This window comes from Myxocyprinus asiaticus, chromosome 49 (assembly GCF_019703515.2).
Source record: "Myxocyprinus asiaticus isolate MX2 ecotype Aquarium Trade chromosome 49, UBuf_Myxa_2, whole genome shotgun sequence".
Lineage (NCBI taxonomy): Eukaryota > Metazoa > Chordata > Actinopteri > Cypriniformes > Catostomidae > Myxocyprinus > Myxocyprinus asiaticus.
Genome location: NC_059392.1, coordinates 2,465,072 through 2,480,959, shown reverse-complemented (window position 1 = coordinate 2,480,959; position 15,888 = coordinate 2,465,072). Strand labels below are relative to the sequence as shown.

At 40.4% G+C, this 15,888-nt stretch overlaps 1 protein-coding gene across 1 annotated transcript; it reads left to right on the top strand.

Moving 5' to 3' along the window:
• Positions 1–454: 454 nt before the first annotated feature.
• On the top strand, positions 455–11,516 carry LOC127438498 (mitochondrial import inner membrane translocase subunit TIM44-like). Its single transcript, XM_051694134.1, has 13 exons — positions 455–580; positions 1,025–1,132; positions 3,240–3,410; positions 3,571–3,651; positions 3,907–4,056; positions 4,134–4,270; positions 4,400–4,485; positions 6,774–6,866; positions 9,254–9,378; positions 9,448–9,498; positions 9,638–9,727; positions 9,863–9,973; positions 10,761–11,516. The coding sequence occupies exons 1-13, from the start codon at positions 470–472 to the stop codon at positions 10,878–10,880; spliced, it is 1,434 nt and encodes a 477-aa protein (XP_051550094.1). The 5' UTR covers positions 455–469; the 3' UTR covers positions 10,881–11,516.
• The last annotated feature ends 4,372 nt before the right edge of the window (positions 11,517–15,888 follow it).

Genomic DNA, 15,888 nt, shown 5'->3' with positions numbered 1-15,888 from the left:
TGGATGGATGATGGATGGATGGATGGATGGATGACATATAGATAGATAGATAGATATTCTTTATATGGATGGATGGAAGGTCAGATAGACTATATGGATGAATAGATAGATAGACTTTACAGTAGATGGATGGATGATGGGTAGGTAGATAGATAGATATTCTTTATATGGATGGATGGAAGGATAGATAGACTTTATATGGATGAATAGATATATACATAGACTTTACAGTAGATGGATGGTTGGATGGGTAGGTAGATAGATATTCTTTATATGGATGGATGGAAGGATAGATAGACTTTATATGGATGAATAGATATATAGATAGACTTTACAGTAGATGGATGGATGGATGGATGGGTAGATAGATAGATAGATATTCTTTATATGGATGGATGGAAGGATAGATCGATTTTATAAGGATGCATAGATAGATAGATAGATAGATAGTCTGTAGTCGTGAGAGAAAATGGCGTGCGTTCATTGGCTGTTCGTTGTCGCTGCTCCTCCCCCGGAAGTGCGTCGCAAGGTCAATCGCATCGCAAGCAAGATGGCGACCTCCTTGTGTCAGTGTTACCAGGTGAGTTTATATTATTAACTGTGTGTTCAACTTAAATCAACAGCACATTTAATTTGATCATTGTAAATATAATGCTCGCGATTAAAGCAAACACGAGCACGTGTGTGATGCACGAGATCTGTAAGCGGAAATGTGTTTATGGTGATCAGTCATGCTGATGAAACATGTTTCCCTGCTGGAAAATACAATTTTATTAAATAACTGATTGAACTCTGTTTTTGTGATTAAAGATGATAAATTGCGTTATTTTATAAAATTACAAAAAAACAAAAACACCTTAACAGTCATTCACTGTAGTGCTTTCACCATTTACAAAAAAAGTACCATGGTAATTATTCATAATAATACTGTGTGATACCAGCACTGTACTTTATAGTAGGAAACTCTGTGTAGTAAATGACACTGATGATGTTAAAATCATATGTTTTTGTACGTCTTTGATAGCTGTGTGTCAGGAGAGGTTATGTGCTGTTATCCACTCGTCAGTGTGCATCATTATACAACAGATCTCATGTCTCTAGGATATGTGTCTCTACCTCCAGTACAGCACAGGTGAGTGTCAGATGAAGTACTCTTATAATCTCTGCTGTTTATTATACATGTTTAGGCCTAAACTGGCAGCTCACTAGGTTTCAGTGCCCAAAAATTATGTCTAGGTAGTGAGCTCACTTGGATTTGGTGGCCAAAAACACTGTCTTCATAGGCAGCTCACTAGGTTTTAAATCCTAAAAAAACTCACTAGGTTTTGATACCCAGAAAACACTGTCTAGGTAGGCTGCTTACTAGGTTTCAGTACCCTAAAATGCTGACTATATAGGCAACTGACCAGATTTTAATACCCAAAAGGCTATTCAGATGTGCAGCTCACTAGATTTTGATACCTAAAAAAAAACAATGTCTAGGTAGGCAACTCACTAGGTTTCAGTGCCCAAAAATGTTGTCTGATCAGGAAGTTCACTAGATATTGATACCCAGAAAACAGTGTCTAGGTTGGCTGCTTACTAAGTTTCAGTACCCTAAAATGCTGTCTGAGTAGGCTGCTGACTATGTTTTGATAACCAAAAATGCTGTCTAGATAGGTTGCTTACTAGATTTTAAGTCCTAAAAAATGCTGACTAGATAGGCAACTCACTAGGTTTCAGTGCCCAAAAATGTTGTCTGAGTAGGAAGCTCACTAGATTTTAAATCCTAAAAAATGCTGACTAGATAGGCAGCTGACCAGATTTTAATACCCAAAAGGCTATCCAGATGTGCAGCTCACTAGATAGACTGCTCACTATCCATTTTGATACCTAAAAAACAATGTCTAGGTAGGCTGCTCACTAGATTTTGATAATAGCTAAAAATAGCTTTTTAGGTACCCAGAAAACAATGTCTAGGTAGGCTGCTTGCTAGGTTTCAGTACCCTAAAATGCTGTCTGAGTTGGAAGCTCACTAGATTTTAAATCCTAAAAAATGCTGTCTAGATAGGCAGCTCACTAGATTTCAGTGTCCAGAAATGTTGTCAGAGTAGGCAACTCACTGGATTTTGATAACTAAAAATGCTGTCTAGGTAGTGAGCTCACTAGGTTTGATAAGCAAAAATGCTGTCTAGGTAGTGAGCTCACTTTGTTTTGATGGCCCAATTTGAAGTGGTATGCAGCTCAATAGGGTTTAATGCACAAAATGTTGTCTAAGATAGATAGCTCACATAGTCTCAAAGCACAAAAAGGCTGTCTAGATAGGCCGCTCACTAGGTTTCAATGCCCAAAAATGTTGTCTAGGTAGTGCTCACTAGGTTTTAGTGCCAAATTTGCAGTAGTGCTATGCTGCTTACTAGGCTTTGATATCCCAAAAGGCTGTCTATGTAGGGAGCTCACTAGGTTTGAAAACCAAAAATGCTGTCTAGATAGGCAGCTCACTAGGTTTCAGTGCCCAAAAAATGCTGTCTAGGTAGGGAGGTCACTTGGTTTGAAAACCAAAAATGCTGTCTAGGTAGGGAGATCACTAGGTTTCAGTGCCCAAAAAATGCTGTCTAGGTAGGGAGGTCACTTGGTTTGAAAACCATAAATGCTGTCTAGATAGGTAACTCACTAGGTTTCAGCACCCAAAAATGCTATCTAGGTAGGGAGCTCACTTGGTTTGAAAACCGAAAATGCTGTCTAGATAGGTAACTCACTAGGTTGCAGTGCCCAAAATTGCTATCTAGGTAGGGAGTTCACTTGGTTTGAAAACCAAAAATGCTGTCTAGGTAGGGAGCTCACTAGGTTTGATAACCAAAAATGCTGTCTAGATAGGTAACTCACTAGGTTTCAGCACCCAAAAATACTATCTAGGTAGGGAGGTTACTTGGTTTGAAAGCCAAAAATGCTGTCTAGGTAGGGAGCTCACTAGGTTTCAGTGCCCAAAAAATGCTGTCTAGGTAGGGAGCTCACTAGGTTTGAAAACCAAAAATACTGTCTAGGTAGGGAGCTCACTAGGTTTGATAACCAAAAATGCTGTCTAGGTAGGGAGCTCACTAGGTTTGATAACCAAAAATGCTGTCTAGATAGGTAACTCACTAGGTTTCAGCACCCAAGAATGCTATCTAGGTAGGGAGGTTACTTGGTTTGAAAGCCAAAAATGCTGTCTAGGTAGGGAGCTCACTATGTTCTTTGTCTCGTGTGTGTGTGATGTTAAGGTGCGGTTCATGTCTGGCGGCGGTCGGAAAGGATTCTTGGGAGAGTTTCTGGACAATCTGAAGCAGGAACTGAGCAAGAACAAAGAGATGTCTGAGAACATCAAGAAGTTTCGAGAAGAGGCCAAAAAGCTGGAAGAATCAGATGCCCTGAAACAGGCCAGGAGGAAATATGTACGTATATATCTGTTTCATAATTAGTCATATTATTAGCTAAACATGGCAAGTGTTTCAACGGTTTAAATTTGGTTTTGCTTTGATATTATTTGTCAAAATTAAGTTAGCACATCGTTTCTCTCTTTGTTAAATTAGCTTTGTCGTTGATGTTTTTCAGAAAACCATCGAGTCAGAAACCGTTAAGACGTCTGAAGTTTTAAAGAAAACTCTCGGCACAATATCAGACACCGTGAAGGAGGTGAGTCGCACTTCAATTACTCAGTTTGACATGCAGTTTATCCACAATTAATTTGCATTTCGAAAAACACTTATTTATCCCGACTTGAATTTTAAAGATGTATTCGATTATATTTACATAACTGCTGAAGGTTGAATGTTCCTAAAAGGTTTTAAGATTTCCACTCCAATTACCTTAAAACTATTTTGCTTACTTTGTTTTACATTTTGTCCTTTAAAAATCTCATAAGTGCTGATTTCATGTGTTTTCCTGCAGGGTTTGGAAGAGGTCGGTCGTTCAGACATCGGAAAGAAAATAAAAGAAGGAGTGGAAGAAGCTGCCAAAACCGCCAAACAGTCGGCAGAGACGGTGTCCAAAAGTGGAGAGAAATTCGGAAAGACCGGAGCGTTTCGGGCGATCTCGCAGGTCAGAACGAGCCGTCATGAGATGAAAACTGAATGGAGCAAATGTGTGTATTTATGCCTCTGAAATCTTCTCCTTAGGGCGTAGAGAGCGTTAAGAAAGAGATTGGTGACCTTGGAGAGACTGGCCAGTATCATCCGCCCACCACACTGAGAAAGAGAAGCGACTTCTCGTCGAAACCAGGAGGCAGTGAAACCAAAGTCTTCGTGGCCAACGAGTACGACATATTATTATAAGATATCATTCACTTTTACTGTTCAGATGATTTTGTGCATCTGAAATGCTGTATACACACAATTTATCATTAAAAATGCTGGAATGTAGTAAATATTTCCATATGTTAAAGGGAGGCGATGGGTGTTGTGCTACACAAAGACTCCAAGTGGTATCAGCAATGGAAGGAATTCAAGGACAACAATGTTGTTTTTAACAGTGAGTTTTTTGTCACATTTTAAGTAATTTTCAAACATGTTTTTTCCCGGGGGCCTGGGTAGCTCAGCGAGTATTAACGCTGACTACCACCCCTGGAGTCGCGAGCTTGAATTTAGGGCGTGCTGAGTGACTCCAACCAGGTCTACTAAGCAACCAAATTGGCCCAGTTGCTAGGGAGGGTAGAGTCACATGGGGTAACCTCCTTGTGGTTGCGATTAGTGGTTCTCGCTCTCAATGGGGCGTGTGGTAAGTTGTGCGTGGATTGCGGAGAGTAGCATGAGTCTCCACATGCTGTGAGTCTCCGCGGTGTCATGCACAACGAGTCACGTGATAAGATGCGCGGATTGACGGTCTCAGAAGCGGAGGCAACTGAGACTTGTCCTCCGCCACCCGGATTGAGGTGAGAAACCGCGTCACCACGAGGACCACTGAGAGCGAACCACATTATAGCGACCACGAGGAGGTTAGCCCATGTGACTTTACTCTCCCTAGCAACCGGGCCAATTTGGTTGCTTAGTAGACCTGGCTGGAGTCACTCAGCACGCCCTGATGCGTGACCTACTAATGGCACTTTTCCACTGCACGTTACGGTTCGACTCGACTCTGCTCGCTTAACTTCTCTGAGCTTGCTTTTCCACTGCAGTTTAGTGCAGCCTCAACGTGGGTGGGATTATAGGCTGATCGTCATAGTTGCGCCGCCTCTTCGTGTCGCCCCATCCAGCTCTCGTTGGATCCTCTCCTCGGCTACTAACGAGAGGGACGTCTGCACCTCGTTTATTGACCACAGCGTGGTTTTGCACACAGCCATTTCTTTTTACAATTCGAAAGTCGCGTGAAGAAATGATTGCTTCACAATGCTAATTAAGGACTACAACTACCAACCGTTTGCGAGCTACGTGCTTTATGAAAATGGACGATTTTTAGCGATTTGTTGGCAACATGCATTTTAAAAGAAACAATGGCTTCAAACTACAATATTGAAGTATGACTCTGTGTAATTTATGTTTCAGATGAAAACCTGAAAGTCTCTTCAAGTAAATTTCACAACACATTTTACTTTCGTATGAAACTCCTGAGGGAACCCATGGTGAATTAGCCGGTTTTGCCTACAAATTTACGTCACAGTTGAACAGCTCCATTTGAGATCCTCGTTTTTATGCTAGATATAATTTATATATTCTGATTTGATCTAACTACTATTTTTTTCATAGGGTATCTTGACTGAAACGATTTGCCAATGTTTTAAGAAAAAAATCCTGATTCTAAGAGTAAACAAGTTTATTTTTCTTCCCCCATTGGCAAATAGTTTTTTCTTGTTGTAAGCATAAATCGCACCAAATGTTGTTAGATTTCTCTGAAAACAAGACTTAATATCTTAGGCCATTCTGCTTCTCAAGTCATTTTTCCTTGTTTTATGGATGTTCAGATATTTTTACCGGAAAACAAGACAAAAATTCTCAGTAAGACATTGATGTTTTGCAGTGTAACTACTGATTATGAGTAGCATGTAGCTTTGTAAATGGTTTTAAAGCAGCCTCACCAACAACCAGTCTGTGCATTGTATAATGCACATGTTTGATCAGTAGATGCCGCTACACTCCAAAGAGCTCGTTTAAGATGCACGTTCACTGGGTGACAGCAGCTACTCTGTTCAGGAAAGTCAGTGGATGTTATTTATATGTTTTGGCAGGGCTTTAGAGAGTTATCTGCAACAATTAGAGGCTCGTTAAGTGTAGTGATACGCTAATAATGATCAAAAGTCAGCTCGGTCAAAGGTTCTGACAATGCGTTTACTTAATGAGACTGGAAATAATCAGATTATGCTCTGCTTTTGACATCAAATAAAACAGACAACACTTGCGCACATGGATTAAGCTGATAAGAACGCCGGTAAAGGTGTATACAGTAACGCAAAAACATGTGGCTATCAGGTTTTGCTTAAAGGCCTTTTCACACTCGTGGTAACTGCAGCGGCTTCTGACACGTGATCTAAAGCTTATATATTATTAGTAAGGGCATAACATTGCCGGGCGAGAAAAAATAATCGACACAGCATGAAAAAAAATTAGCTACAGGTGTGAATGGCTTCATAGAAATCCATTGTTTCTAATAAAAATCTTCATTGAGGCGAAGATCGTGCATGTAAACAATTTACTGTTGTGTTGGAGCAATTATCAGTTTTCCTTTCATAATTGGAATCTTTTTTAAAGGAAATATGGACTGTTGCTCAAAGCAGACTGTTTTGCTGTAGCATTTGAGCTCTAATCACTTTGTGTCCCACCTTCCAGGATTTTTTGAGATGAAGATGAAATATGACGAGAGTGACAACGCCTTCATCAGAGCGTCCCGCGCCATCACAGACAAGATGACCGACATCATCGGTAAAACCATTCAAGTTTACCACAATAAAAGTATGAGAATGATTTTATTTAACTGAAGTTAAAAGTTGTGATAGGTAGATTAACAATAAAGGCCCAAACATACTTCACGCAAGTACGCAAACGCAGGCGAGAGCGCTTCGTCAACGCATGGCCAACGCATGGTCCCGTTGTACATACATTAGGTGCGCTCTTGCATTGCTCTGGCGGTTACAAACCTCAGACCACATGGGCCTGGGTAGCTCAGTGGTAAAGACGCTGACTACCACCCCTGGAGTTCGCGAGTTCGAATCCAGGGCGTGCTGAGTGACTCCAGCCGGGTCTTCTAAGCAACCAAATTGGCCCGGTTGCTAAGGAGAGTAGACTCACATGGGGTAACCTGCTCGTGGTCGCTATAATGTAGTTCTCGCTCTCGGTGGGGTGCATGGTGAGTTGTGCGTGGATGCCGCGGTGGATGGCGTGAAGACTCCATACGCGCTATGTCTCCATTGTAATGCGCTCAATAAGCCACGTGATAAGATGCACGGGTTGACGGTCTCAGACGCGGAGGCAACTGAGATTCATCCTCCGCCACGCGGATTGAGGCGAGTCACTACGCCACCACAAGGACTTAGAGCGCATTGGGAATTGGGCATTCCAAATTGGGGAGAAAAGGGGAGAAAATAAACAAAAAACAAACAAACTTCAGACCACAAGGGGGCGAGAGTTTTTTTGGCGCCACGATACCAGATGTGGTCAACATGTCGACAGTTGAGGAGTGTGTGCTTTTGTATTTGCTAAAAAGATGATGTTCGGCAAGACTCTCCTCAAATTGCTGCTCTGCCATGACAGTTGTTGATTGAAAAAACAAAACCCGCTGTAGCGCCCCTTGCAGCAACAAAGAGAATACAGCGTGTACTTGCGTTAGGTTATGAATTGCGCTCTGACACATTTCACAATGCAACGACGCATGAAATCGAGAATGCGTCTGCATTCACGTACTTACATAGAGTATGTTTGGGCCTTAAAAAATAAACTTGAAAACAGCAAAACCATGCCCAAGTGCATGCTGGGATCACCAACTTCAAAAAGGTAAGTAAAATTTACTTAAATTTTACCATGAGCTCTGGGGTTGTTAATCGATGGTATATGCTTCTGTTAAAACTATCAGTCCACATTTCTTCTACTTCATTTTGAATAATCATGTTTAATAGTGAAATTCCTGCTGTAGAACTACACTACCCATAATTCTGAAGAGAGATCCACCAATCAGAGAGTAGCAGCAAACAATCTGCGGCACAAGAGCTCTGCAGCACCACCCTCTCCCATAACACACTGTGAATGATGCAGTCGAGTTGCTCTCTCTACACTCACAAACCACGTATCTGAACATTTTGCATCAGACATTAAAAAAATGTGTTTTTATACTTCAAATAAAATTTTATTTAAACTTAAAGTTAACAACTTTAAGTTTAAGGGAAATTGTAAAACTTTTTTCGCTGGGTCTCAGGAACTTATGGTAAGATGACATCATAATAGCTTGTAATGTAATATAATGAGATCTTTATAATGACAGAGCCGGCTGCATATATGAAAATGCACAGAAATATTAGTTCACACTTTATATCTTATAAAATTTATATGTCAGAATTTTCAAAGCTCTGATTTTTTTTGCGGTGGGCATGAATGAAATGGTGATTAAGAGATAAACCTCAATAGCCTGTTGTATCATATTTGATACATGGATTGTTTTTTTTAATATAATAATATACAAAATTTTAACCAAGCACAAGTTGCTGATATTCAGCAAATACTCATTTTAAAATATCATTAACAATATAATCATTAGTCACTTTTACTTTATTAAAATAAGCTGTCATTTATCCAACATAAGAGTCACTTTTCGGCGCAAGTCCGCCGGCATTTTAAATAGATCGATATAAACACTGAAACCACTTTTATTCACAAGTAACCACTAGATGGTGCCATAACATGTGAAACTTACATACCATAGGTTGTTTGGCTCGTTCGTTTGAACAGAGAGTGAAACAGGAGACGTCAAACATTGTGTATCATATTTTATACACGCAGGATTAAAGACGTTAAGTACACAGTCTTGTACCTTTGTTTTTGTACGATTTTCAAAAACTTTTTTGCTTCAAATCAAAGTTTGTAATGTTGTGATTCACCTCGGAGCTTGTTGGTTTGGTTCATGGCTTACAACTCTTTCATGAAGGATTTTGTGCAATCCCTAATGAAAAATAAATGGTAAAAATACTTCTGATACCAAGTGGGCGTGCACTGTTGCGCTCTATAGGTAGATTAATCCCTAAAAGCCAATTGGGAAACAATTTAATTACAAATTCAATGCAAGTGACTCGGTCACCACAAAGTTCCTGTGCTCTTCTCAGGTGGGCTGTTCTCCAAAACCGAGATATCTGAGGTTCTGACTGAGATCCTGAAGGTGGATCCAAATTTCGACAAGGACTCCTTCCTCAAACAGTGTGAAAGAGACATCATTCCCAATGTCCTAGAGGTGAGACATAATTTCAAGTGATGTTGACTGACAGAAAAACAAGTAGCTGAACTTCTGCTCTGTTTGTAGGCCATGATTCAAGGAGAACTGGACGTGCTCAAAGATTGGTGTTATGAGGCTGTAAGTGTACTGGAAACAGTTTTTGACTTATTTTGGTAAACGTGTTGGATTTGATGCTTGGGGAAACAGTAATGTGACAGAAAAATGGCATGTATGTCATACATATTGACTGATGTTTAGACTCGTTCTTTGGTTTTAGACGTACTGTCAGCTTGCTCACCCCATCCAGCAGGCCAAGGCTATGGGTCTACAGTTCCACTCCAAGATTCTGGACATTGATAATATTGATGTAAGTATCTTCCTTTTATTGATATTTCATGGTAATATGTCATTTTACGAAATGCAATACCATTTCATGTAGTCAAGAAAAGCAAAAGTCAACAGAGATTTCGCTAGTAATTCTACCCACACGTATTCTCTCAAGTTGGCGATGGGGAAGATGATGGAGCAAGGCCCCGTGCTCATAATCACCTTTCAAGCTCAACTGGTGATGGTGATTCGAGACATGAAGGGTGAAGTCGTGGAGGGAGATCCGGTGAGTAAGCGTCCCAAGGCGTCTGTGACACATCACAGTATAAATCATCACCATTAGCCATTAACGTCTTTAAGTGCCGAGTCAACAGTGGTTGATCATTGTGAATCAGTGGTGTGATTCACCTCTGTTGGGCCCTCAAATGAGCTCACTCATTCAGAGACCTGACAGGCTCCGCAGTGGCTGTGACTGGAGAGCTCACAAAAATGGACGCTTATAAATCTATTAAAAGGCCAAATGTAAAAGCACACCAGGGATATTTTTTAAATTAGAAGTTTGTAGTTAATTATCACGGTCTGTTGCACTGAAGGGAGCAAGTTCAGGCAGTTTCTGGATTTTAGTCATTAGAAACGCTGTTTTATTTTACGCAGCTGAAGTAACTGTTCTGTTTTTGATTAAATTTGGTGGTGGGAAGGTTAATTTTCAGTGCCTACAGAGAAATTTCCCTTCAAAGTGTCTGATTCATGTTACCAATTTCACAAAACCTGTTAAGAACTGGTCCAAGTCATATTTCAGCTTGAAATCAAAAGTAAAAAATAATTATTATATTTTGCATAATGAAAATGACCATTAAGATTTTTTGCATTGTGCCATTATTTTCATAACATTTTAGCTATTATATAACAATTAATATACGATTACAGTTTTATTGAAGTAATTAGTAATTTGTAGTAAATTACTTTTTTTATTTTTTTATTTTTTTTATTTATTTTTTTGAGTAACTTACCCAACACTGGAAATGAGTCCCATAATTTACACTTGATTGCATTTGTATGTTTGTATTCTACAGGCAAAAGTTCTCCGGATGATGTACGTGTGGGCACTGTGTCGAGACCAGGAAGAGCTGAACCCGTACGCCGCCTGGAGACTATTAGACATCTCTGCTTCCAGCACTGAACAAATTCTATGAAAAGGGCACCAAGAAGCTCCGGGAGACACGAGGGAGGGCCAAAAGGGGGTGTGACTCACCTAGGGGGTGTGGCCATGCACATCAGGTTGTTTTACATAACCCCACCCCCATTGGTGGTTTCTTCCAGAGCTCACCCAGAAACCCTGACAAGACTGCAGGGTTGTTCGGGGGCGAGCCAAACGGGGTGACAAGTATGACGACACGGGCATAGGTTGGACGCACGCCACCGGACCAAAACCCCATCAGTCGTACTAAGATGAGACTCATTTCGTGTTTGTATCATCTGTCTTAATTGTCCTGAAAGGAATGTCATGTCAAGTGGTTATGCAATGGCATCTAAATCAATTTATCAATTACAGATTGCAACTTTAAGGTTGGCCTTTACAATTTTTCCTCTATTGAGCCATAAAATATTTTTTTTCCAGTTCAGCCTCAGTTATGTGGGGCTAAAATTGTGGGTTAACTTTGAAATTGTCTTCAAAATGGCCCGGTTCTTGAACTTTCCAATTATATCTAGAATATATTCCCATTGTAATATAAAAATAGATATTGGCTGATGTAGAACTTGTTCATATGTGGTTTTTCAGTTTGGATGAATCGTATAAATGCAATGTGTATTAAACGTATTCCACACTTCTCCACCCTGAAAGATGTGTCAATATGATCTTCAAGAAATATTACTACACAAAAAAACTCAATTCATACACAAGCGGAGGGGTTAAAATATGAATTTGGTGTCTTGAATGTTCATCTGATAGTACTGATTTGTTAAAAAGTTGATCTTGAAACTTAAGGTGGGAAATACGTTCGTCTTCTAATGTAAGTTACATTTCTGACAGAAAAGTTGATTCGTTTCCATTAACGGCAATTTACGGTTTGTATTCTTAATAGTTTTTTCTTAGGGGCCGTTTACACGACAACGTTTTCAACTAAAAACGGAAAACTTTTTATGCGTTTTGGCTGTTCGTTTGCACGACAATGCCGTTTTGGGGCCTGAAAACGGATTTCAAAGTGCACGTTTTTGAAAACGATGACGTCATGCGCACGCGTATTACGTGTTTAGTCTATAGGCATGCGCGCGAGTACTTCAAAACAACGCGCGAGACATTCAAAACTACAATGGTGGACTACAGGACTGTGTTTGTGCTGCTCAAGATTGAGTTTATTGACGCTTCTCCAGCAAAGTGTAGATTTACTGCATCACTACTACGAACAGCGATCACCATCTTCATTGTTTGTATTCACCGCTCTGTGGAAGAATGCTTATGTGCGCAGGCGCGTAGTGTTTCTTTACAAAGTGACATCGCCAACTACTGGCCTGGCATGCATAATATAGCGTTTTTAGTCGTTTTCGTGGATCCGTGTGAACGGGGATCATTTTGACAACGTCGTCTGTACGCGAAACTTTTCAAAAAACGCAAAGGAAAAACTTTTCTGTTTTTAGTACATCGTTGTCGTGTAAACGTACCCTAAGTTGGTTATTTTGAACGAACCGATTCGCCGCGAAAATCGTTTGTGAATCTGACTGCTAAGAACGGTTTTAGGTTGAATTGAAACAGGAAATTAATGCACTATTATAATGTAACCCAAGAACGGTACTAAACATTTATATTCGCCTAGACGTTTATAAAACATGTAATAATTTAAAACATCACTGACTGGACGATTGATAACGCGACGAAAAAGAAGCGAAACACGTATCATTTTTGGGGAACTGTTCAAAAGAACTTTTTCAACTACATACAGTTTCGCTGTTACTTTTAAAGAAGTTATTTACCTGCACAGTGGGCGGGAATATGCTATATTATAAACTACAGAGTATTGTTGTCGTAAGAATTCTGTGGGTAGAGTTTCGCCCACGCTCACCGTTTGTTCGTGAAGGCGCGTAAATGTGGACGCCGCGTTTTGACACGGCCTGAGCTCTCCAAACGTGGAGAAAGCCTGATATACAAACCTTCCTGTTCGTTCGTTCATTTATTCAATCATGCCAGTGACAGCCCGTCTGTTTCACGATAAGTCTCCCGAGTTTGAGAAGACCGCTGAGGTGTGTAGTTCCGTTAATAACCCGCGCTGTATGGTGTCTTCCTGGAGTTTTCCTACATCTGTAACCACGTTTCTGACCAGCCAAAATAAAGGAACACCTAGAGAAAATACAAATACAGCTTTTTAGAACATAAGCTTATGTTTTCACCCCATACATCTGGTATAAAAATGCATTTCAGCTGATCAAATGGCTAGCCCTAAATACATGGCTCATTCTATAATTTACGGTACATTTAATGTGATGATAATTATATATTTTGTAACCATTTTCTTAAAAATATCCCATTTTTTATGACATCTCTTATACATATAGATCAGGTGGGGTTTATTCGGGGCCGCAGCTCTTCTGATAACATTAGGCGTTTCATCAATATCATGTGGTCAGTGGCGAACAATCAGACTCCGGTCGCTGCCATCTCACTTGACGCCAAAAAGGCGTTTGATATGGTAGAATGGGATTAACTTTAAGATTTTGGAAATATACGGGTTCGGGAGTACATTTATTGGTTGGATTAAGTTACTTTATAGACACCCTGTAGCGGCGGTACAAACGAATGGATTAATTTCAGATTATTTTACTCTGGATAGGGGCACCCGGCAGGGTTGCCCTTTTTCCCCATTATTGTTCTGTCTTGCCCTGGATCCATTAGCAGCCGCGATAAGAAAGGAGGATGATTTTCCAGGAGTGGTGGCGGGAGGTGTGGCACATAAGCTTCTGCTTTACGCAGATGATATTTTATTATTCGTCTCCGACCCTACTAGATCTATGCCTTTTCTCCACAGAATTATTAATTCCTTTTCCAAGTTCTCAGGATACAAAGTCAGTTGGGCTAAATCCGAAGCTTTGGCTCTGACAGTGTACTGTCCAGTAACGGCCTTCCAGCTGGGCGCCTTCCAGTGGCCCAAACAAGGCATTAAGTGTTTGGGCATTTTATTCCCAGCAAATTTGTCTGATTTAGTCAGAATTAATTTTGATCCCTTAATAAAAAGTTTTTCGAATGTTATGGACAGGTGGGCTTCATTACACTTATCGATGATTGGGAAGGTTAATGTAATTAAAATGAATTGTATTCCTCTCTTATTTCAAGCAATTTGATAGCATAGCGAAATCCTTCATTTGGAATGGTAAACGTCCCAGGTTACATTTCAATAAGTTACATAGGCTGATTGACAAAGGTGGGCTAGGCCTACCCAAGATTTTGTTTTATTATTATGCGTTCGGTCTCAGACATTTGGCTCATTGGTCGCTTCCACCTGAGAGAGCCCCTCCCTGGTTTTGTATTGAAAAGGAAGCTCTTGACCCTATCTCACCTCTGCAAAGCCTTTCGATCAAATTAATGGAGTGGTGGTGGCGTAGTGGACTAAAGCACTGAACTGGTAAGCCAAAGGTTGTTGGTTCAATCCCCACAGCCACCACCATTGTGCCCTTGAGCAAGGCACTTAACTCTAGGTTGCTCCAGGGGGATTGTCCCTGTAATAAGGGCACTGTAAGTCGCTTTGGATAAAAGCATCTGCCAAATGCATAAATGTAATCGGAGAAGTTAAGTCACACCCCATTATTTTGCATTTACACTCAATATGGACAAAAGTGTCCAGAGTGTTTAATTCGGATATTTATTTAAACGTAGCCTCGAGCATATGGCAGAACCCTAAACTATGCATTGATAAGTCCCCTTTCTTGATCAGATTGGATTGTGAGGGGGGTTAATACACTCGGTGACCTATGTGAGAGTGGAGTATTGAGACCTTTTGAAAATTTGGTTCAAAATTTTGGGATTCCCAGATCTCAATTTTATAAGTATTTACAGCTGCGCCACCTACTCTGCACTGTTTTTGGGAGTGGCACGCACCCACCTAGAGCTGCAGATACTCTGGGAGTGGTGATTACTGCTTTTGGAAAAGGTCATGATCAGGGTATCACTCCCTGCTAAATCAGAGTCTGGGGGACGAAGCTTTAAATTCCCTCAAAAGATTATGGGAGGAAGATTTAAATTTGTTTTTGGAGGAGGGAGTGTGGGCTAGGATTCTTAAAAACGTCAAGTTGCAGATGCAAGGGTGCGCCTTATGCAATTTAAGATTCTACATAGATTTTATTGGACCCCTTCTAAATTGTATAGGCTTGGTCTTAAGGACACACCCACCTGCTGGCGATGCCATTCAGAAGATGGAGACACCACCCATGTTTTTTTGGGGTGTTGTAAAATACAGGAGTTCTGGTTGAGGGTCCAGAATTTTATGGGTGACATATTGGGTAATCGGATCTCCTTTTGCCCCAGGCTCTGTATTTTGGGTGACAGGGCAGTCATTGATGTAGGAGATAAGTACATGAAGAATTGGATCCTGGCCGGTGTTATGGTGGGCAGACAGGTTATCCTTAGAGGATGGAAGTCAGCTGGAGCCCCCTCGTTTCGTGAGTGGTGTGAGGAGTTGGGCAGGGTGGCAGCTTGGGAAGAGTTGTCATACAGAAGGCTAGGCAACATGGATATGTTCATCAGGAGGTGGGGCAGCTATCTGGCCTTTTTGGAGGGCTTTCAGGGAGGGGCAGTAGAGGGAGACATGTTGTTTTAAATGTGTATGTTGTAGCCTTTTTGTTTTTGAACATATACTTTTTTCTAAATATTTTCTTCTGTTTTATTGTCTGTTTGTGTGTCTTTGTCAGTTGTATTTGACCACTGGGGTATCGGTTTGTGTTGGGTGGTGGTGTGGGGTAGTTAATGTTCGGGAGGAAAGGTTGTAAATAATATAATGTGATTCCAAATATTCTGTTATTTTTTTATTATTTATGTATATATATATATATATATATATAAACTTTTAATAACACAAAAACAAAAAAATCCCATTTTATCCATTAAGGGAAAGCATGTTATAATATTACACAAATATGTTGCACCCCGTGTTTTTATTTTTCTTGAAATTGCCATGATGTTTCTTAATTGACTGTTTTTGCATCTGCGTCTGTTTT

Excerpts from the sequence above, each read along its gene's own strand:
- LOC127438498 (XM_051694134.1), top strand. The coding sequence starts at position 470 with ATGGCGTGCGTTCATTGGCTGTTCGTTGTCGCTGCTCCTCCCCCGGAA. Across the intron at positions 9,728-9,862 it reads TGGACATTGATAATATTGAT|TTGGCGATGGGGAAGATGAT; the intron begins GTAAGTATCTTC and ends TATTCTCTCAAG. Across the intron at positions 9,974-10,760 it reads AAGTCGTGGAGGGAGATCCG|GCAAAAGTTCTCCGGATGAT; the intron begins GTGAGTAAGCGT and ends TGTATTCTACAG.